Source organism: Sinohyriopsis cumingii, chromosome 8 (assembly GCF_028554795.1).
Source record: "Sinohyriopsis cumingii isolate HCF-2022 chromosome 8, ASM2855479v2, whole genome shotgun sequence".
Classification (NCBI taxonomy): Eukaryota; Metazoa; Mollusca; class Bivalvia; order Unionida; family Unionidae; genus Sinohyriopsis; species Sinohyriopsis cumingii.
Genome location: NC_142968.1, coordinates 51,148,693 through 51,174,416, shown reverse-complemented (window position 1 = coordinate 51,174,416; position 25,724 = coordinate 51,148,693). Strand labels below are relative to the sequence as shown.

At 36.3% G+C, this 25,724-nt stretch overlaps 1 protein-coding gene across 1 annotated transcript; it reads left to right on the top strand.

Moving 5' to 3' along the window:
- Positions 1-2,000: 2,000 nt before the first annotated feature.
- Positions 2,001-25,407, top strand: LOC149793502 (uncharacterized). The gene is made up of 6 exons (XM_089967486.1): positions 2,001-2,126; positions 5,995-6,098; positions 20,129-20,446; positions 20,881-21,023; positions 21,860-22,049; positions 25,210-25,407. The coding sequence occupies exons 1-6, from the start codon at positions 2,101-2,103 to the stop codon at positions 25,266-25,268; spliced, it is 840 nt and encodes a 279-aa protein (XP_089823612.1). The 5' UTR covers positions 2,001-2,100; the 3' UTR covers positions 25,269-25,407.
- The last annotated feature ends 317 nt before the right edge of the window (positions 25,408-25,724 follow it).

Sequence of the window (25,724 nt, the reverse complement as noted above, 5' to 3'; positions counted from 1 at the left end):
AAGAGAAAGTAAAGTCTGACTAAAATACTACAACTTTAATTTGTAGAAAAGCACCAATATGGGCAGCCAAGTATGAGATATTCCTGAAAATTTTACTTATCATTCCGATGTTAATCAACATCAGAAAGCACTAAACAGTGCTATTATATGCGCAGTACAGTGTCAATGCCCAAAACATAAATATCAGGGTTGAGTTCTTACACTGTAGGACAATGATGGCCTACAAATTCAGTTGGCTGAAATGTATACATTCTTCAATACTAATATATTTTTATTCATTTCATTAATGAAGTATACTTCTACTCAACCCGATTTCAACATTCCTGGATTCCATCACTTTCCAGCCAACAGAAATGTAGGACAACGAAACTTGAAAATGTCCATTTTTGCTTGTATTAGAATTTGAATTTATTAGAAAAAAGACAGCAAAGTCCGACTAAAACATTATGACTTTAATTTGTAGAAATGCGTCATAATGCCTGCCAAGTGTGTGAGATATTCCTGAAAATTTAAATTTAGTTAAGATGTTTGTCGACATCAAAACATGGTCATTCAGGCAGAAAGACCTTGACACCCAAAACGTTAAGATCAGGGTCGCAGTCTCACACTGTAGGCCTAACATCGACCCCAAAATAAGTATCAGGGTCGAGTCTTAACATTGTATGATTACGATTCTCCCTCTGTGTTATCTGCACATACAGGTAGACCTACAAGTCATCTTTATGTTTTTATTTTATTAATCTGACGTTTATGGTAGCGGACTAAAAATGTCAGGAAAATAAAGCAGATATCTAATTGTTGGTCTACTCAAACGCCATTAATTTCATATCAGTGTCTATATCCAGATTTTTTGTTTCCTTAAGATCTTTTAACGTTTTAAAATCATTTCATGCAACACGTCATGCTCATACATCGACACTTTCACAATATGGTTTAAGTTACGGCAGGGGATATAAACAATGACATCACTGTCAAATTTCCGGTTTAATACATGTTTTTCTTGTTTACTGTATCTGACGTTTTATCAATAATGTACGGCGAAATCTCTGACAACATGAAATCACTATATCGGTAATATAAATAAACACAAGGAATGCAAGCGAGACCACAATGAAAAGCTACACATATACATTCAAAAGACTGTGACGTACCATCGCATAACTCTAGGACGACCATCGCATGAATCCAATCCGGCGAATTAACCTTTATTTTCACCATAACGGTAACATACCCTTGCTATTAGAATCAACCAGACGGAAGTAGCCCATTCTACCAGTTTTCTACCCTGCAGTAAATATGCGTTAGTCAATAGAGCGGATAACTTGGAACATATAGCTTGTGGGAAAAGGTACATGACTAACGGTACAAATTCAGTTCCCATAGTAAACCTATCGAAACACCATGATATTAAAAATTCAATACCTTAAAAGTTTTTAGTGCTCATGATCAAACCTATATTTATCAGTATAGATGAAACCCAGATGTCAGCTTCTGTATAGAGCCGCGGTACTTTCTGGACCTGCGTGTGTTTGAAACGGGTGTTTTCAATTCCGCACAAAAGAGTCAGGTTCTAATTTTAGTAATGAGTGTTCCAAACTCAATACTGTTAAAGAACTGAAATTCCATCAATAAAACAGTGTGTCTATTTTGTTCCACTGACAACTAGGATAAGCTCTCTAAAGATTCTTTTTCTAACAACATAACTTACATTATTAACCAATCCTGGTCAGCCTAATCTATATATATTCATTTTTAGGTTCACCCATTTCCACGCTGGTTCCCATTTTCTCCATACCATTAATACCGTGTGTCCTTAATCTGACATACGTTGCCAAGAGACTTAACATTCTTTTAAGCCTGATAGAAACAACGACTCGTATACATTGCACCAATCACAGCTAGGTGTGGTGTTTATTTCTGAAAACAATGTTACCTACACCCTACACCTTAAGCTCCGCCCACCTTGGGTTGTACAATTGGAAGTACACCTTGTAACACCTTCTGCGGTGATTTATAATTATCTTCATGACTGGAAATCACCGTTTAAATCACCGTTTATAAATAATGACATAATCTCAAAGGAACCCCGGCAAGGCTATTATGTGGATAATGGACATGCAGTACAGGTATGTGTATATCTTATGATTATGAACTGTAAAGCAATTTTTACTATGGGATGTCAGTTCGTCATAATAAAACGTTACAGGTCTCAACTTAAAGGGGAAAATGAAAACTTTACCGGCTTAGGAGGGGAAAAAGTCAGTGGATACCTGCTGTGAGTTTCTATTTAGAACATAACCATTTGTGAGTTGTGAGAAGCGACAGTGTTGGATATTTACTTTGTGCATTCTCCATATATATATATATATATATATATATATATATATATATATATATATATATATATATATATATATATATGATCATACGGGTTAGAGTATTGTTAGTCCGTCCCGCACAAAAGACTTTGCTCTGGGTCGGAACATCACATGGCCATTCCGGTTAGGGTGTAAAGTAACTTCAGACGTAATTGTTGGAATACACATCAATTTCATGTGTTTGGTGATTCCCTTCAGGCGGAGTGCACCAAATATGACTGTAAAGGGTGTAGATATAGAGGATCTCAAGTGGGTAATGATTTAATATTGAATTTATGAAGCGAATAGAATGATGCCCAGCTTTTGTCAGCCTTGGCGAGCAAACGATGGACATAATTCAACTAGTTTCGTTAGTTTAATATTAAACCGTTGCTCATTTGAGATTCTTTTTATCACATAGTTTTATTTCAGTGAAAAGTATTGGGATAGAAAGAATAACGAATAATTTCGTTCATTTTGTCAGACGTTGCACCTTTCATTTGTTCGGTGTAAAAAATAGTCCCAAAACAAAGTTGATATAGTATTACCGCTTAAAAGTAGGTTAAACTTTGTTTGCAAATTATACATCAATGAACATGCGTCCCTCAGAAGAAACAGAACATTGCACACGGACAAAACCATTTTTTTTCAACACAGAATGGCCAACGCGTGTGATGTCACATTGGTGATACATACCTAGTTAGAGTACAGAAGACGATCTACTAGTGACACATACCTCATCTACTCGCCCTTTTTGCACGTTTAGGTGTCATTTTGGTGAATTTAATTATACACATTTTTAAAACACATTTATTCATATTATTTCACCCCTTTTCACTCAAAATTCCTTTAAAAACAAAGCATTCCAGAAGACTGAGTTAAAAAGGTTTCCCACGGTAGCAGCCATTCAGTAAAGAGAATAATGCACAGTAATTTCATGGGCTTATTTGTACCAACCAGAATCACATAAAGTGATACGTAAACACATTGTGATATCAAACATATTAAACTGCATATATTATAGGAAAAATGTACCGACTATACGATACGACTATCGCTTGGTCTCCATAGCAAAATGTATGCTATCAACTACGGCAATATCTTCCAGCCACCATGTTCAGAAAATGTAAAGAACTCAAAACGTGGCTAAATAGTGCAATTGTAAACCCTTTGAAACTATTGTAATATGAATTCAGTATGTTTTTGTTCTAGATAAGCTGTTCAGTCATTCCTATTTCCACCTTTCAGCACTTAAAGTATGTTCCTTTTCTTTAGTTTCATGTGCAGATTTATAAGTTTGTATCAGTGCCAATGAATGGGTAGCATTTTATCACAAATTACTCTCACCCACCTGGACTGTCCTGTGAATGAAATTCGTATTCAGTCCATGTGTTTCATGTCATTACAGCACATTCATGCCCAACTGTATTGAAATACAGCACTTTTCGGCCGTTATTTTCATACCTATGACATTAGCCTCTGTTGAATAGTTTAGCTACCATATTGTTCATCTACAACGTAGCCGGCGCTCGGAAGACAGTCGTGATCAATAACGAACTTTGCAGGCCTCAGGTGAACATTGTCGCCCTCCAAGGGACAATACTCTCTGCATTTAGTACACTCAGGGAGAAAGACTATGCATTCTTCTGGCAGGGAAAGTATCCATATGAGCCAGGAGAGCATGGCATTGTTTTCTCTATCAAGAACAGTTTGCTTAAGTCAGTTGTACTTCCCTCAGACGGAGCTGAGAGGATCTTAAAATTTCAGTTTTGGATTCAACTGGATTCATCATTATGATCAGCGTATATGCACCAAGAATGATATTCTCCCGGAAGTTAAGACCAGTTTTACAACGATCTCAATGTTACCATTGCAGACGTTCCCTTGTAAGAACTACTGTTCATCTTTGGTGACTTTGGTTCCAGAATCGGTGCTGACAATAGCGCGTGGCCAAGCTGCTTGATACATTTCTGGAGGGGCAAGATGAGTGAGAACCACGAGCGCCTCGTTGAACGCCTCTGCCATCACAGTTGTGGCATCACCAATACTTGTTTTAGGACCAACCCCCAACACACACAGTATGTCCTGGAGACACCCAAGGTCTAAGCATTCGCATCAGCTTGATCTCATCTTCACAATGCGCTCTAACGTTAGCGGCGTAAAGCTAACGTACACTTACCATAGCGGAGACTGTGACACTAATCATTATCTTATGTGCAGCAAAATAAAGATCCAGCATATAAGACCAGCTTCATATGCAATGGAAGACCTCAAAAGCAGGAATCGCCAAAACGAAAATGTGCTTGAATGTGTCAGAGTTTTGGAGAAAGCCCTCGCCAGCACAGACAAAACAAATACCCCTGAGAAATGGGAATATCTCAGGGACACTATTCACCCCCACCCCACCGCTACCCCAGAAATTTCAGCCTTTGGCAAAAAGCGCGGAATGGCACATAACTGGTTTGACGCTCATTCAGAAGAGATGATCCCTGCTATCGATGAGAGTTACTGTCGAAGGCACTTTTGTTACCGATAGGTATGTCCATAGGTTTCCTTTTGCACGATCTTCTACTAAGGTAAGCCATGGGTTCACCGACTCTGGGTTCGAAAGAGTTTGGATACGAGCAGAACTAATTACAAATGCCATATAGAAGGATCGTAACAATTCACTCTGTATTAGCTAGTCGGTTACAGCGTTAGGTGCAAGATCGATGACTTACAGTATAAGTCGGTTTCTATCATCTCATCCTGAATGGCGGACTAGTTTTAATGTAAAAAGAAATTGTCCTGCTTGATGATATTGATGTAAAATGACTGATCGAAAATTATTGGAGAATCAGAGTATTTGCTTTAATATATCTTACTTTCGAAACCCATTTTAATTCAGTATCAGTGCTATTCATTGCCTTGTACAAAATTCTGAATGTTTAATAGATAATTCTCAAACTGTAAGACGTGGCTGAAAAGCTAAACGAGGTATTCAATTGTAGAGGTATGATTGCATGATTATTCCATGCTTACTTGAGTACCCTTGACTACACCAGCCTCCATATAATTCATAATTATATCAACCATATGATAAATGTATCCTTCAGTATAATATTAAATTCAACACACCTATTAAAATTCAACAATATATAATATACCTGAGGAACAATATAGTGTAGATCACTATGCAAATACTCCTGAGCACTCTCACCACTGTAAATCACCACTATTGACGTTGTTGTTAATAAGAGTGTATTCCACAATATTATTTCTTTTTTAGGTCGGTAATTAATTTATAAGAAGAAACACCCATACTGAATATAACATTTAATCACACGCACATTGGGTTTCTAAAAAAATTGTTGATATGGAATACGTGCTGTATATGTATGGTTGCATGTCTCTTTAGCTATATGCCTAGAGTGAGCATATGTTGGCGTACTTGTCTTCGATTTGTTTGGATGAAATATACATTATCCGGCAATAACAAAGATTGTTTTCAAACATTACTCCAAAATAATAAAATGAAGTTTTAACTTACGAAAAGTATTTTTCACTTAGCTATATATTAAATGTGATTAACAATGTATTTATGGAATTTCATAGCTGACACTTACAAATTATTTTTTTTTGTTTTTGTTTGTTTCAGGCATAGTATTTTAATTTGCATTGTACTCTACTTGTGCAACAACGTTTCGGATGGCATTAACAAACACACAACTGAGAATATATTGTTAAACCACAGCCATTCAGGTAGGTCTGGATATTAGTCACTGTACTATATTTTAGCTCACCTTGCCGTAAGGGAAAGTGGTCATTTCGCTTGTCTCAGAGTCTGTCCGTGCTTTGTACATACATTATATGTTGTTCTTTTAGGGTTTTATACATACTGTAATTTGATATTTTTGTTGATGATAACGTAAGTTCGTGTATATGGGAAGTTGTGATTTATTTCTCACAGAAGGATTAATACGTATTGCGTCTTTTTAATTCGTGGTCTATAAGAACTATGCTACCAATGGAAACTGGGAACTTATGAACACTTGTGAATTCTTCATACTCATGGGAGAAATTTCAACCTAGTTTGGGCGTGATAAATCTGTGAAAAGTATTTTTAAATTTACTGATTAATTCCGATACTAATTATAAGTGTATCCACCATTATTAAACAATCATCATAAACGATTTTTGCGTATATATTGCTGATCAGCCTGTAAACAACATTTGACAAAAAGCATTATGGCATACCGTTCTGTTGTTTTTAGCCCGTTCGTGTCTATCTGTCGCGCTAAACGACCACCAAAACTAACTGATAGAGACGAAAACATAAATGTTTGAAAAAATTATTTTCAAACACCACTAAGCAGAGTATCACATTGTGTTTGAGAAATTAATATTGCATAAAGACATTTCATATGTGTACATATAAGACTTTAATGTTACAAAGTGACAGAAAATATGTCTTTATACGAGTACTGCATATGAAAAGATGCTTTTCAGGATTTGAATAAGATGTGCAGAAAGCATTCTGGCATGCTGGTTCAGTTGTCTACAAACGGCGTGTATCTACCACCAAAGATAACACTGATAGTGCAATAAAAGACTTTGAAATACTTGTTCCTCAAAACACTGATCATATAATTAAGGTTATCATGTTAGAATTTATCCTCGTTAGCAATTTTATTCAAATATGCTCATCCACTGTCCAGTATGTCAATTGTTACTATAAAACAGAAAGGAGTCTAACAATTTCTTCCGGAATATCAGTTGGCTGAATGCAACTCAGTTTGTCAGCAAAGATCCTGAATATCTCCTTGCGGATGGTTACATACAAATATAATGCAATGAAACGCTTGATCGATCCTCAAGGTATATTGGAAGAATGTATGAAAGTCTCGTCTCTAACAACGGCATTATACTGGGAAATCAGATGTGCAACGAATAAATTGAGATTGTTGTATCGCTTGAATGCATCATACATATTTATCAAGGAAGCATGAAAATGATATATGCATTCACATAAACATTACAGACACACATTTATAATTTTGTTTGCCTGGAGTAACATTAGAAATGGAACGAAATAAACTTGGGCAGATTTTTTTAGACAAATTAAACTAATATATCTGCAGATTATTTTGCATGAAAATAAGTACAGTCACCAAACCAAAAAAATAACTCGGCCACTGTTTCTGACGGCATTTACGACTTTGATGAGGTCAGTGATGACGATATCCAAAAGCAGGCTAACTAAGCAAATGATTTTAGGTCTTATAGTATAAAATACCATTGACACTCTGACGTATGTCAATTAATTATATATGCTTCGCAATCAACCCACCCATCAAATAAGTATTTGCATGAAAGTAAATATGGTATTGCAGAGGAAGAGCAGCGCAAGCACCAGGAGCATTTTTTCGGAACCTATTGCTAAAATCAACGGATCAAACGCCATTGAGGAAATTCACCAACGCCGTGAGGAATTTGATATTATTGGATACCAGTGGACATAGCCTGCTTATATTCAAGCTGGCACAGTATTCTGTCCAGATGGGTCATTTGAGCCTATTTGAGCTGATAGCTGGTTGGAACGTACATTATTCTACTTTGCAGATGGATTTTGTTATACAAGAGATAACCGATTATTTTATCTGAGAACTCCTTTTAGACTTCCAGTCACCATAAAGCCGTGTTATGTATTTTGTGATAGTCTATATCCGTCCAGCTTTTAAAACATTGCAGAGGAGGGAATATCAAGGCGGCAACGGGAACTTCTGAACCCTATTCCACCAATGACATACAACGCTTACGTGTATGTAAAGGAAACTTTATGCCATTGGGACTCAACAAACGCAAAGCTGCTTGCCTTGAAAACACGAACTCTCAGGCGGAACTTACCATGTTGAATTCCGTAGTGATTCAGTGGAACGGCCTTGTCTTTAATGTGGCACAGGAGTCAAACCATATAATCAGCTTTGCCAGCCCTGTGAATCTGGTCATGAATACGGTCTTTCGCGCAGAAATAAATCAAAACCACAAGTTCTTGTGGCTAAACAAAAATAAAAATAAAATAAATAAAACAGAAATAAATGAAATAATAACCATTACTGAAGCGATAACAGTTTTTGAACTGGATAAAATGCAACAACTACAAAAGTTATTGACGAAGTTCATAATACGATAGATGATTTTTCTTCCACCTAGAATAATCATGGTCACTGTATTACTGCAAAACATCTTGTACGGCAGCATGTATTAAACATACCAATTCGTATGAGACGGACTGACTTACTTTAATTTTTAGACCCATATTTGCATTCAATCCACCACCACCAGTTGCAATGGAAACAACAACAGCAACGATTACATACCAAACTACGACACAACACATAAAACAATTTACACGTGAGCATAATAACAGGCTACCAAGGAGTGCAAGAAAAGGTGACATCATTTTAACGTTAAATGAGTAAGAACAAAACAGCCGTCGTCCTCTGGCACATGCGGTCGCTACTGAAGCGCCTGATGTGTTCGTGCAACACCACACCAGTTAAAAGTATCAAAATTTAAATTTTAAAAGCGTTGTGGTTAATTGGAAAATCAAGTAGCAATTATCCAGCCAACATAAAACCAGGTAAACGCGCTTAACAACTACTAGCAAATTTGTTTCAAGAACTCGAGGAAGTGTTACAAAACTTTTGTCACGCTATGGTTAAAATTGACTTTGTTTCAAATGAGTATTTGGTTTTGCCACTCAGTCGTGACAATGATTGATTTAGAATTACTATATAATGGACTCACAACAATGAATGCGTTAAGTTCAACCGCAAAGATAGCAAACCCATCAATGATGAAATTGCAGAGGGAATCAGAAGGTTCTCGAAAAACTGGAGGAATACACCTATGCAGGATCGGCATGGACTCTCGAAAGATGAGCGTTGGCCAAGGTAATCTCTCACTGTGTCAACCGTTTAGTAGATCCAGTTACATAGCAACACCAGCCGGAGTACCGCCAAGGTCTGTGATAAACGTAGAAAACGTTGACAGCTTATGTTTTGAATGAAAGGTTGCATCGGTATTATATCCGGTCAGAGATAATGAAGATATACTAGTAACACTTAGGTGAACGCATCTTTAGCAATATTGAATTTCCTGTGTAGGATACTAAAGAAACAATAAAGAAATTTGTAAAACCGAATGTGTTTATTTAAGGCAAAGGTTTTTATTAGTTGGCACTGTGTCCTCATGGACGGCATGGACGAGCTCAAATTAATTAGTTCTTATTGCGTTAAATTAAGGAATCATACTCGATATCACATTACTTTTGGATAAAGCACCTTCTTTGACTGCTAAATCGACACAGACAGTACAAGGCTACAAATGTCCATGCAGACGTTGCCTGCATGCATTTAAGACTCAACAAGTGCTCACCAGTCATGACTTTTACTGTGGGGGTATCAGCGGGACACCGCAGCGCACTATAGACTCAGTGCGTTTTTTTTATTTTTTAAAACGATCGAAGTTGCGGTCAAATGTATCTGGCAGCAGCTCTATTCATCAGCAGACATACGTATGACTGGTTGTAACATTATTGACTTTTCTTCAGCCACTCATTACTGGATTTGAGAAAAAGCTTTCGCTTCCACCGATGATAAATTTTGTGATCATTGTCACATATATGGTGCATATAGAGATAATGCACACAACACATGGAATTGGCAGGTGAGAATTTACATGAACAAAACAAAATCCCAGGGGTGCTTCATTACTTGCATGGATACGATGGTCACTTGTTAATGAAGTAGCCAGTGCATGAGACTCATCAATAAGCTTGATCCCCACCAACTTGGAATAATACATGACGTTTTAGGCTGGGACAATTGCAGTTCATCCATCGAGTCATTAGAGTTTATGAATTCGTCCTTGGACAAGTTGGCAAATAATCAGATGGCGGGAAAACTTCGCAATCACTCGTCGTTAATGTCCAACCAATAGAGATTCGATACCGTTTAACCAATAGAGATTCGATCAAGAGGAAAGGCGTATATTAGTAAGAGTACACGATAGCTGGAATACATTTGTTGAAACTCCGTTACCACTGGTAGAAGCGTCTTACGCATCGATGTCCGGTGAATGTTCTTCAGAAAATGATTATTAACACGCACGAAAGCTTTGCCAACATTCGAGTGCAAAACCTCGGTGACTATCAAGAACTATATCTACGCACATATTGGCTGTTGCTCTGAGTGTTTGAGAACTGTTGTGCTACTGCCATGCACGTGTTCAAACTCTGTCCGCATGTTACTTCACCGCTCCGGTGGCCTAGTGATTAGAGCGTCCGCCTCGGATGCGGTAGGTCGTGGGTTTGATCCCTGGCCGAGTCATACCAAAGACTTGCAAAAATGGTCATAACAGCTGCCTCGCTTGGAGCTCAGCATTAAGAGGTTAGTGTTAGAACTGGTCGGCCTGGTGTCAGGATAATGTGACTGGGTGGGACATCATGCTACATGCCTGCGGCATGATGCCCCAGTGCTAAACATCACTATAAACTGCCACACTGCAGACATCGTAGCGATATGACTGAAAAATTGTTAAAGCTACGTTAAAAATCCAAATCACACACACACGCATGTTACTTCGCGTCACCGGGTGTGGGCTAGGATACATTGTTGTCAAAAAGCCGAAATCGAGTTGAAATTGCTACTTTGCGTTGATCATCATACGTTTATCAAATGATCACTTGATGTCATAATATCAGCGTCAAGTCACCGATATGCTCGTGCCAACAACATACACGTGGACGGGTATTACTAGGTGACCCTAAGAGTTTCATCATTTATCTAAATTAGAATAACCTTTGAGGATGGGCAATGATACAACCACATCAGGTTGGTGGATTTCAGTGGATCGGTTTTCAACCCATTCATCTACAGAAACGCATGCAGGATCACAACACCAACAATAAAGTTGATATTGAATACCATTAGTATATACATGACGCACCCAAGTATTATCCACTACCACCAGAAGCGCTGACGGTGCCCGGAACATGGTTGTTCCCGTATAAGTGAGCTGTTGTGGATGAGGCTGGACACAAATACACTGAATGCAGCAAACTGGTACCAAGTCGTAGAAAGACACTCAAATATGCATTACTCTTGCGAAATCATAGTTATACTTGCGACTGGGTACGCGTGTAACCAAACTCCATCGATCGCTTTGACTTATGCAGCAAGCTTCAATGGTCCCGTACTTTCAGATAAATACGAAACTATCTACAAAGAGCATATTTGATTTTGAAAAGGATATTTTCAAACTCTTGAACAATGCCGTTTCGGGAGAAACGATGAAGAACCCGAGCAAACGAATCCGAGTTGATCTTGTTTGTCATAATGAGGAAGACAAACTCGAAGACTTATTGGTGACCAGGCTTTAAATTAATAAAGTCTTCGATGGTGGACCTGATGACATTCAAGGTATAAAAAAAGAAAACTATCGCTGAAAAAAAAAATATGAAGTTGCTCTTGTATGAAATCAAATATGACAAGACCAAGCCGTTTCGTCAGGATCGAGCCAGGATGCTGTACATCGACACTGACCCACTGTAGATGCATATTATTGCGATGACGTGTACTCAGACATGGCACAACCAAGTTTGGTCAGCGAATTTGATACCAGCATTACCCGATTGATCATCCATTATTATTAACGCTAGTATAGAGGTTATTGATAACTTCAAAATCGAATGATCGGATAAACTAATATAATAGTATGTGGGATTGGGACCCAAAATGGACTTGATTGTGCATAGATTGTATGCCTCTCACAATAACATGAAAGCGAATGGTGCTCCACGGTTGAATGTAGAAAAAAAATCTCAAATGCGAACAGTACCATGATTGTCTTTGTGACCTACGCGAGGTTGTATGCACAGTAAATATGATCTGAACACGGAATCGTAGTATGGGTGTACCAAAGCGAGCCTCTCCCCACTTGATACAAAACGATGGATACTCCCCGGTGGAATCACCACTTTGCGTTTTATATTTGTGCTGTTGCGGCTGATACCGATTAATTCATTAAGACAGATTCTGGTGGCTGTGACTGACAGTCTTTTGCCAAATTGTGTCGACCTGTTACTTTCCAGTCGTGCGTGTGATATTGTTGTTCCTTGCTGATATGATCAATGGAACCTGTGCTTCCAATTCCTGACATCTTTGTGGCCTCAACAAGAATTCCTCTTCATGCTGATGACATAATTCAAGAGTGTGATTGACTCATTCCACAATAGCTTGGTCACTATGCACATTAGCCTGTCCGGCACGTACTCGTACATGGTGTTTGGTTAGCCTCAAAACATCAGATCCGAGACATTCTTTACCAGGATCCACATGTAACAGTTGTGGTTATTGGAACCATCCAAATGCAAACATAAAATTAAAGTGTATATGCGATGCTTGAATAATAATTTGTCTTCAACGGCTCTGGTTCTATATTTATGACGGCAGTATCGAACATTGTTAGTACGTACGATAACATGATTGACCTTGGCTGAAGCGGTTGACTGATTTAGGGCAGCCTCACCTATCCATCAACGGCATGGACTGTAGTATATTTTGGATAATTTCCGGCTTTTGTGTCCATTATTTCTTTCAGCATATTTTCTACTTTTTAAATGGGCAGATTTTTGTCCACCGCCTAAACATTCTTGGCTTTTATACCTACTTTTAACAACCCATCATGCAATACATTCTACCAATTTTTGGAGTAATCGTACCTAAGTCATGGATAAGGATCTTCGCTGGCGCTTTGACGTGAACGGATACATACGGATGCTGCATACCCAAGGTCATATCGCTTACATGGTTGATAGGTGCTTCGCCAGGTTTTGGTTGATCATTAGAATCGATTCGTATATCTAGCCTTGTACCAGACCCACAGAAGAAGGTGTTACCACCCGAATATTTACTCAATGGTGTCCCTTTAAACATTGTTAATACAGCCGCGATATTACCGCGGCCAATATTTCTTATAAACCCTTCTCGTTTGCGGAAGATGCAAGACGAAGTTCCTATAAACGTGATCGTCTTTGCTTTACATCAACACAAGCTTCAGTAACCGCTGATTGTCAATTGATTGGATTTGTGGTACGTGTTTTCTCGCAATATCGCAAACAATATGAAGGCACAATCTTATTAATTATACTGTATTATTCAATTGCACCAGGAAGAACAAAAATTGAAGATATGTTGTAAGAGCAAAGACTTTTCCTTCATTGACGGTTTTGCACAAGCAACACATACACCGTCCACGTGCGGTGTTGAAGCCGTATATCCAGCTCAGTTCGTGAGATACTCATTGGTCCTGCAGTATCAGGAAAAACCTCAAAAGTTGCTTGATATGGGTTTACAATGATTAAGATGGTATTTGTTACACGTGACTGCACAATGGGCTAATGATCAACCGTGGTATGATGTTTGAAAAGATGTTCAAAAAACGTCGAGAAGCAATGAAAACACCATCGATTTCTTTTTCGAAACAAAACTAGTTTGTTGAGTAGACGTTGTCATGTTTGAGAACCAAGTCACTTGCACACAAATATTTTCACGAGGCCGACATTAAACCCCGATGTGATCTGTTGGACTCAACGATACGTACATGTACATAAAGTGATCCGTGCAAGTATAACATGCATATTATATTTATGTGACTTCGGCATGCATGGTCCTGGAAAAATGCATTGGATTCGGTGTGTTGCGGACCACACGTAGGATATATTTAGTGTAATGCTTGCGTGAATCATCTCGGACCCGTACAGTTTCTCGCCATCGATTGGCTGAAACTTGCCGGGGTAAATATCGTGCAGGGCTAGACAAGGATGTGTCTCACGCTGAAATTTAACAATAAACAGACATTCAGTTCAAATATATGCCAGTGATATCAGAAGAGTAAAGGAAGCGACGCCGTAAATCCACTGAAGAAGATCAATTATTGAGTAAAAATGTGACTGAAGACCGCCAAAAAGGTAAAAGATATGTCACAGTCGTGACAAAATACACGAGATGATCCCACGGCCGGATTTGAAGAACATTTGCTCCACTGATTAAACACACAAAGGAAATTGCCGAACGTTTCCATAATGTTAAAAAGGTCTCATAGGCAACATTGGAACAAGTAGCAGCGCTAACGGGAAGAGAAGGTGCGCTTGGTAGAATTCTTATGATAGCCAGATGTGCCAAACATACAAAATATAAAGCATCTTCAGCAGCCACCACACGTTTTCCACAGGCGATTCGGGAAGTTAGAGAAGACGCTAGTGAAACAGTTGGTGTACTTGATTTGGACGTAAGAAAGGTAATGGCCAAAATAACAGACATGCCATCCAAATACAAGTTAGAGATGCGAACACCGTCTAAATGATACTCTGATTTATTGTCGGAATTATATCGGTATTAGCTGGTGTCATTGGTGGTGCTAGCAAATTAATTTCGATTGGACAACATTCAATAGTTCGCGTCTAGACCGAATTGTAAGCATCCACACAGAACAGTATCAATACAGTTCAGTAAACTGTAATAATTAGTGTACTAAAATAATACTAGCAGATGCCTCACTTGGCCCTCAGCATCACGAGGTTAGTGTTAGGACTGGTCGACCTGGTGCCAGGATAATGTGACTGGGTGGGACATCACACTACATGTCTGTGCCATGATACTCCAGTGCTAGATATCACTATAAACTGCCACATTGCTGACATCGTAGCGATATGACTGACACATTGTTAAACCTACGTTAAAAATCCAAAAGACACACACGCACACGAACCTTTCGTTCATAATGTGCAAAGAAAAATATCAGTATTCAATCCTGCACCAATTTGCTTTCAAGACTGCTAGACTAACCATAGAACCATCGTAGTAAATGAAACCACAGTATGTGGAAGTGTGAGATGGAGAAGCAAAAGTAAAGTCCAAAAGCCATCATTTTAACAGAATAATATGACTATGGTACCAATTAAATGTAAATAAGTCACAAACATATGAGTATGAGACTATGCTGGCAGAAATGGATTATCACAGACGATTACGAGTAAGAAACAAGAAACAGTGCAGATTAACAAAAGGTAAAAGTCACATTTAAAAACAAAAACAAACATTCTAGCAGAGATCTGAATTATGGATTGAAACAGCAGCTGTCAGTTTGATTTGCCTGGGCAGTATCGATTGGTACCAAATAAATAAGTAGCATCAGACGTTAGTTTCGCCCGTTTCTGGAAATCCTCTGGGGATTTACATCTACCCCCATGACTGGGTCACTCGTGTGCATATTTAAAATGACTAAATCTGCAACGGTTACATATGGGCTAGCCATGCCAATGGGTATAGAGGCGAGTACGGGTGGCTTGGACAAAAATGGGGCAAAAAAAGTCCTACTTCATACTACTCAGGTAAAGGTTTCAAATATCATGCCAACATAAGCTACTGGGAAACAATTAGAATGTTTAAAATTTATCATGTATGCTAAAATGTGAACTTGTCCATGAGTCACTCAATGTATGGACAATCACAGACGATTATGTATACAAATAAGAAACAATGTGCATTTTACAACAGATAAAGGTCAGATATATAAAAAAGGCAGAGGTCTGGTTTATAGATCGAAACAGTAGCTGTCATTTTGAGTTGCCTGGACAGTATCGATTGGTACCAAATCTATAGGTAACATTACATGTTGGTTTTGCCCGTTTTCCGAAACCCTTTGGGGATCGACATCTACCCCCATGACTGGGTCACTCGTGTGCCATGTCATGGGGTGTAGAGGCTAAGACAGGGGAGTAAAAATCAAACGTCCTACTTTATGCTACACAGGTATAGGTTTCAAATATCATGTCAAAGAATGCTACTGGGAAAGAGTGAATGTTTAAAGTTAGTAGTGTATGCTAAAATATAAACTGGTCCAAATATATGTCATTGTATAGATACAACAGTTTTTATTCAGCAGGATATCGCTACAATAACAATGTTTTATTCATTTAGCAATTTCCAATTGTCTTTACTGTTTTTCGTTGGCAGGTGCATTACACAGTGAAATTATGTGTTGTAACGTAACAATTTGAAGTCGTTGTTATGTACAGAGGCTATCGTTGACATATACACAATTATTGACTTTACCATCAGCTACCACGTCTAGGATCCACCCCCAAAACTCAGTCGATTTCTGCATTGTAATGAATTCGGTAATAATCAAAAGCAATTCTTGCGTATATTATTTATTTTATTAGCTCTAGTACTGATGTTTATGCTATATGGTTATATCCGTCATGCACGTCTGTTTTAATATGCAGCTATTATGTATGGGTGTATGTGAGCTGTGCATTATACAAAAAAAGAAGCGAACACAAGAACCCCCAGGTCGTGTGGTTTATTTTCCGTGAACGATACGAGACCAAAGAAAAGAAGAAAACAAAACCAGAAACGATGACCCTAAACATTCACATGCTACAATTCTCACGGACTGTATTTGTCACCATAGACGTAGACACAATGAATAAGATGTCGTTCGTCCAGAGACGATATGACGAGCTTTTAGGGCCTTTATTAGGTGTCTGGCGCTCGACGGTATCGTCACCTTCATGTGCCTGGTGCACTGATCGACCACTCATTCACGCGCTCAGTCACGACAAACACTCAAATGAGGCGCTCCTTGATGTACATTTCTCCCATTCATTTCTCCATATGACGCTGAAATGTATTTCCAGCGTTGCACAAAACAAAACTCGGTTCGCCTCATACAAGCCTAGTGGACCTACCGAGAAAAAACTTAACTTGCCAATATCATGATCTTCGGTTCAGCTTGGACATAAATTGGCCCCTCGCATTATATTGACGGCATCATCAAATCGCTGAATAATGTAGGCGTCCGTCTGGTCTTTGCATTGAGTATCATGTAGTTAATGCAGAAACGCAGGCTGTGATCTCGTGTACGGATCAACACACCATAAAAGGAGTAAGGACTATCAGATTCCCTAATTGCACCAGCATCTAACATTTGCTTAATATGCTGATGCGTCTCCTCATACATCCCTGGGGGTATTCTTCTGTATGATTGTTTGAAAAGTTTATCATCGTTGAGTACTATCTTATGCTTGATGATGTCAGTCTTGCACGAGTCTGTGGGCCCCTTCGGAAGTATGCAGTCCCAATAGCAATATACTTGTTTATGTCTATCCAGTTGCTCTAGGGTCAGATTTTCAATGTCAATCTTAACTTTCAGATCTTCAGGAAAAGAATTTAAACTGTTCTCTGACCAGCTGTCAAAACCATCAGAAGCTTAGTGGTAATACACTTTTACTTCGCTTATGATACGTATATCAGACATCGGTCTTATTGTCACATATCTGGAAGACATATCGCAGACATATCGCAAAGTTTGACCTGAACATTGAAATGTGAACCCTGGTGGTTAACTGATCACTCTTGGACAAACTGTAGAATTTTCAGAGTTTCCTACTTTCTATGTAATCGCTTCTTTAATACGAGCATCAACATTGCGGGTAATGTCGTTGATAGTAATAGTTTCGTACCGCGCAATGTTGTAATCGACTTACACTCAATGCTATCCATAACGATCTTCCATGCATCTGGAATTGTATACGTAGGAGGATTATCAAACATGTAATCACTACACAAACGAATGATATTTGTTCCTTTAACTACAGGACTGGTACAGTCGCACTCTGTATCCGGAACCACTAAAATAGGGACATTAAATTCACAATCACACAAAAACAGCATAGAAATCAGATACTCAGTGTACACTAGGCAAGTGAGAAGAGAACTATCTGTAATGGGGGCTGTGAGGCCTAGTGACTCGATAATGTGAATCACTGGCTTATCACCAAGTGAATAATTTAATCAATTTGAGACAGTATCACATTGGACCCACTTACAAAAAGGACCAAGACCGGGACATTGCTTAAGTAAACAATACTAGTGTTGGAAAAGCCAACCAAGCAATGCAATAGTGTATTCTGGACTTTAGGTTGGTAACCTGCCTCCGTATGGCCATCTAAAGATGATGTTACTTCTTTTAAATGCTGCTCTCTTCTACCATTTCCACGCCATCGGTTGGTGATACCTAAATTTCTGTTTCTCCGATTTCCTCGGTGGTTGTACCGGCTGCTATTACTGTAATTGCTGAAGCACCTATGATACTCTTAGGTTTGGTATCTACACTCGGTATTACGAACATCCTGAGCGAGCCTCTTCCGATACCTTTGACAGGAGTGTTTTGCAAAAAGGGGTGGAGGGGATAAAACGGGTTTGGCTTGGGTTTCGGATTTGTTTGATTTTGGCATAAGGGATTTAGATGGGGCTCCAAGTGGCATTACAAGATGCCCAATGGCATTCAGTGCCCGTATAATCTCCTTTTATGTTATGAGATTCTTACCTGTCGCCATCACGTAGAGAATCCCAAACAATCGCGCTGTATATAACCACGGTAAACAAATCGTTCAATGATGTGTTGTTTTCATTGAACAATAGCGATTTGTCGTACAACCTCAACTTAGGGAGAAAAAACAGTTACTATTTAACAGTTCTGAGAAACAATAATGGAATATTATTTTGTTAAGAATAATGCCAATATTACTACAAACCGACTTAAGTACTTTATGTACACAAATGTACCAACATTTCGGAAGTTCTTGCTAGAAAACCTTTTGCACTCATGTAAGTTCTAGAAGGCCCCAAGATTATTAGGCGTAAGCTTTCACATCTCATAAACATATGTTGGTGTATAATGCTAAACACAAATATGAACAGTACAAAGACTTAGGTTTCACAATAAATGCTATTGATGTCATTAGAATGTTCATTAAACTAATAGAGAATTATTTCTGGTAACAAAAAAAACAAGCATCTGGATCACATGTATATCAGTTATATTCTATTTGTCCTATTAAAGACTACGTAACACACAAAGCAATGAAGAAAAAATGTTTAGTTAAAATAAATACCGTAAACCTCCGAATCGTCTATTTACCACATCGCAGATTATAGAAGAATATGGTGCTATATGTTCATATATGCATATGCTTATGGATGGATTTCCTTTTTCATCTGACAAATGTTGGAACATTCATCAAGACATATTCCAACATTGAAATGTTTTAATTTTATGAGCATGTAGCAATTTCTGAAAACGTAGATACAGTTAAAATTTTGTTATTGTATTTGCTACTATAAGTTAGAAGTATTCAAAAGATCTAACGACATCGTTCCCACACGAATGGGATGCTTTGGGACTTATGCTACAATTTATGATATAGCTTTATAGATGAAGTAATGATAACACTGGTTTTAATGATAATCGCCGAATGTCCTGTGTATCAAACGTACATTCTTCAGAAAATCGGGATGACGTAATCACTTATTTCATTTTAGAGTGCTGCTATTCTCTTCATCGGAATGCATATCATATATTGATATGTAAGTGCCATACATCAGTTCTCTTTAGGTAATTCTAGCTTAATTATGTGTGAATCAAACGCAATTATTACAAGTGTGGGTATAGGCTTTACCTGTTTCACTGTAATCTGCAAAGCATATACGATGTGCATAGCTTTGGAAGGGACTATGTCGAACTGTAAATCTGGAGTTTCATATTAGACTACTGATGAAAATAAGATGAGCTGCTCTTACGTTGGTAAAATCCACTGAAATTATAAAAGGTCGGTGATATTAATTAGCTGAACAAACAAGTTTGTTTTTTCTTCTTCTGAGAATTTAAATGGATTACAGAAGCAAGAACTACAGCTGCATGCAAAGGACATAATATAGACCTCATATGGGAGTTCGATCAAGCCGGAAATGAAATAAGTCAACTTGAGTGGTATTTCAACAACACTTTGATTTGTACAAGACAAGAAAATCATGGGTTGGAGGTGAGACCTCCATATCAGAGTAGAATAGAGACATTGGGCAAGTCCGGAATACGCCTGAAAAATATATCCCTTGATGATGAAGGCACCTATACTTTGTTTCCTCAGCTTCCATGGTCCACCAGCTCGAATATGCAAAGTATTTCACTGAAAGTCGTTGGTATGTATAGCGGTTTTTGTCATATTTTTAAAGCTATAATAGTTAATAATTTTGGAGCCTCAAATAACACATATAAACCTTGCAGATTCATATAAATTGGATCCCAGTTCATTCACCAAAGAAAAATTTATGTGTATGATCAAGAGTGTTGGTTTGATTTGGTTCATATATATATATATATATATATATATATATATATATATATATATATATATATATATATATATATATATATATATATATATATATATATATATATATATATATATATATATATATATATATATATATATATCGTAGGATAATCCATCTAGGACATTTTGTAGTGAAAATCATGTCTTAGTAAGGTCTCGGATTTAAACGATTGTTCATATATTGCCATATTTCCTGGTTGAAATCTGTAATAATTTAATAATTTTGTTTATTTCATAAAGAACCACCAACACACAAGTGCAGTTGCAAGATCAGTTTTATTGCTGATCCTATGATGAAACTTAAGTGTGATTTCTTATCACCCGAGTGTGGAAGACCACAAATGTCTGCGGTTTGGAAAAGAAGCCAATCAAGCGATTTTGTCGTATGTTAAAGCTTGTCAATACAAAATGAACTTTAAACAATATACTCTTTGTTTTTTTAAAATATAATACTAAGAGTTCATTTTCGATTTCTAAAATGTACCTGTGTAATTTCATCATTATGAGGATTGTTAATAATTTAGTTAATTACTAGTAGTAGTAGTAACAATAACAGATTAAAACTTTAATTAGTACTGGTTGTCTCTGACAAAGTAAATTTTCCTCGACATTAGATCATCTTTGATTTCAGTTTTCCTATTTTGTTCAAAATTGGCTCAAGACTATACTTTGATAATAATAGCCACTAGTGAGAAGGGAATTCCAGTGTACTTGTTAGTAGCAGAAAACAACGACTGTAAAACTAAATAGTATTCATCGATAATTCCAAGTAAATCACATTATTATAAATATGTTCAATGATATATTTATATATTTGTATAGGCTATTATCGGTACATACCACTTATTTTCAGACTTGGCATTCATTTTCTTGTTCTGTAGTTTATTCTGCAATATTTTTGCAAGCTGCATTAAGATTTGAATGTTTGCTCGACTCCAATTGCGATATTTCAGAAATAAAAAGATAGATAATGTTTTGCAACTAACTGATATATATATCTATCTATCTATCTATCTATCTATCTATCTATATATATATATATATATATATATATATATATATATATATATATATATATATATATATATATATATATATATATATATATATATATATATATATATATATAAACATGTTATTTGTTTTAAAAAGGTATCAAAGTGTACGTAAACGAATTGAAGATTTTTGTGTTTTCTTATAAAACAATTCTTCTTGGCAGCGTGAAGGAAATTACCTTGTGATCAACTCTTCACTCCAATATAAAGATCTACTTTGCTCTCCACAAGAAGCCATGGGCTGTGTTATAGGCCCCTATGATCTGTTCTGTGCATCCGTTGATCTCTCAGGTCTTGAAAATCTGACAAGAGCTGAAAACAACACTCTACAAAAAGATGCTACGACAGTTCAAGGTATTTTAAGAAAGTATCAGGAAAAAATATGGCCCTTATATTTTCTATCCAACTATAAGTAAATATGGAGATATGAAACATACCAAATAAAGCATTTAATGTTTTATCAATGGATAAGAGGACTCTTTATCTATTTCTCAGACTGACATGTTGGGTAATATACCATTGCAACTGTTGTAACTATATGATCATAAACTAAATAATAGAGAGAATCTGAAACAAGTTGTTTTGTAAATCTAAAAAGATATATAAATATCAATTTAAGAGAAAATAAGTATTATGAATAAATCCCAAACAATCATGAAAACATTATATTAAATTGTGAAAGAATGATATGTTCTGTATAAATTTCAGACCTAATAATATACTGGTCCGCCACAGGTTGGACGTGTCAAAAGGACGTCATCTAGAACTCCTATGAATAATTCACAACAGTTCCCAAATAATATTATAGTCCTATGAAAGCTTTGTATTTTCACCCAATAATCCAAATATGTTTTTCCTCTCAAATAATGTATAACTGCAACATAAAATACATCAACAGTTTGATATTTACAACAATAGCACAAGAATTAAGAGTAAGAAAACTGCCCATTTGAACTATGTATATACAGGTAAGAAATTAAAACACACATATTGTCATCACTTATACATAAAAAAGTGTAAATTGCCAACATTATTAAAGAACTAACATGATAAAACCTGTCAAATGGTAATTAGCTTACTTCTTCTAAGATACCACCGACGTGTCCAATGCGGAAAAGCCCAAAACTTGCAGACATATGTACTAATAATTGCATTCTTAGTAACATTCGACACATACGTAAGCATCTATTTATCGATCATTTGCAAATTAATGGTCTTCAATATCTTAAAATAAACCATATGCACGTGCACCAAATACAGCTGTAGATAATCACTGCGATTTAAAGTCATGAATTGTTTTAAATATAAATCTGGAAAAAAACATGTACCAGTAGTTGGAAAATATACATAAAAATAAGAATAACTGGGCTGAATAACTCTTGTATTGATTCTAGATATAGATACAGTTACATGCAGAGTAATGTCAGTTGCAATATCATACAGATAATCCTTTTGCTATATAATGATTTATTCTATATTATGGATTCTGAGTCAGACATGTTCTACTCATTATGCTCACTGGTGAATATATATGACCTTCGACATGTACATTTAGCCTTTATAAATGAAGCCGTGTATTTAAATATACATTGGTAGCCAAAGTATTTCCTATATTTGTGAGAAAAATAGAACGTCCTAATATTTTAGACAGAAACTTACAGAAGCCTTGTCTCTGGTAGCAAATTAAATCGCATTCTGTTAGATGTTTCGATCCCATTAGCAAAAAAGCAGAAGATAATATCAATATATTTTCATAATTTAATGTAAATTGTTAGTAGACTTCTCAAACAGTTTATCAATAATCTCAGTTTACTAAGCTTGTTGTGACCTATAATGATTAAGAACACAATAATGATCAGAATGAATTATTATATTTGCACCAGTATTTTCTTTCACATTTATCTGCTACTACCGTACTAATTTGTTTCTCAAGTCACTTGCAGGTATGACAGTTTTTTTTTCATTTTTCAAAGCTCAGTAATTAACTACTGTTTTGTATGTAATTTGTGTACACTGTTTATAAACTGATTTTCAATTATGCAGATAATTATATGTAAAATAATATCTAGCACTTTTAGGAATTTGAATTTAGCACATTGTAACATGATGAAAGTTACCTACATGAACAATTAAAAGAAACATTAATAACAATTTATATCAATTTATAATGTACATAATGGTGTAAAAATCAGATATTGTTTAAAGGATTGATTAGTCAATTCAATTTACCTTAAATAACAAAATGGGAGATGTTTAAAGCTCGACATAAGCTGCAACATACCAAGCAAGATCGAGGAACACGCACATACATTGCAATGAATAACTATTTGACTATTATAGTTTCCCAACATTTTTCCACCAGCACCCTTCTCATATCCATTGTTCTAGATGTTCACCGAAGTAAACATATGTTTACAGTATTATATTTCCATACGTCAGCTGTTTGAATTGCATAGTCCTAACTTGGAAACAGGAAAAAATGCTATTGGGCTTGATGAAATACTAAAATGTGGAGACAATGTTGTTTTGAAATAAACCCTTTCAAATACTGTTTTAATGCACTAAAATACATGCCCAACAGATCATATCCAAGAGTTGAAGTGAAGAATAGTTCTGATACCTTAGTACTAGGACTTGCGCTATTGAATTTGAGAAACAAATATTTGCTGTTGGATCAACGTTGATATTGATACATTCATGTACTTATACATTTTTAGTTTCTCACAACAGTGATAAAGATAGCAACAAGCCGATCGACAAGATGCAATTGGTTATTCTGGTCATAGTTTTAGTACTTATTTTCTTGGTGACAGCACTTATCGCCATATCCAGCAAAAATACATGCACACATCGAAATATACGAAGAAACATTAAGTATTTAAGAGGTCATTGTCGATATAAACATTTGCTTATCAAACGCAGTTTCTGTGATGACTTGTAAATTATATATTCTTTCTCGTTGATTTTTCAAGCTTTTAGCAACTTTGCTTGTAGGAACTATTAGTAACACATTATTCTATTTTATACGTGGTTTTCTATTTTTACAAAGTGTATGAATTATATGTTATATATAATATATGTAAACAATAATGTCTAATTCCCTCTACTAACTTTAAATGAGCTTCAAATCCATTACGATTAGTGAGGTGTCCCCATGACCTAATGATTTAAGTCAGTAGTAGTGACTTAGCATTATTCATCCGAAAAAATATTATCATCTATGTATCTTGATATATTAATATTCTGCCTTATCATGTATACATTTTTTTAGTTAATTAGGACAAAAATCAGGCATTGCCTCTGTATATGTTTTCATATTCACATGACAGAATAAGTGGGGATAACTGGACAGTATAATAACTACAAGCTTAATAATGGATATACATACACACACACACACATACACACATACACACACACACACACACACAAACATATATATATATATATATATATATATATATATATATATATATATATATATATAATTATGATCAATGATTTATGATTGCAGGAGATGCAATGGGATGGATGGTTTCTGATGATGGTCACATGTCTAATGGGGTCATTTAAATACTCGCTCATGTAGAGAATATTCCATTTCTTTTAGATATGCATTGAATCAGTGCCTGCAGCATTTATGTCTGAATTGATGGCAGTTTAATATATTTAATATCTCTCTCTCTCTCTCTCTCTCTCTCTCTCTCTCTCTCTCTCTCTCTCTCTCTCTCTCTCTCTCTATATATATATATATATATATATATATATATATATATATATATATATATATATATATATATATTCAGTGTTTTTGTAGTTCATTTAGGTCTCTTTTCTCAGAATGATTTTCCGTATGGCAGAATAAGATTTCAAAATTTGTGATAAGGTATGATTATAGACGTTCACGAGCAACATGAAATTATAAATAATGTCATTTTGGGGATGAAATGTACAACCAAATATCATTGTCGTTAAGATATTATACCAATAGATTACTAATTAATCAACATAAGAAGAAACTACTTGCAA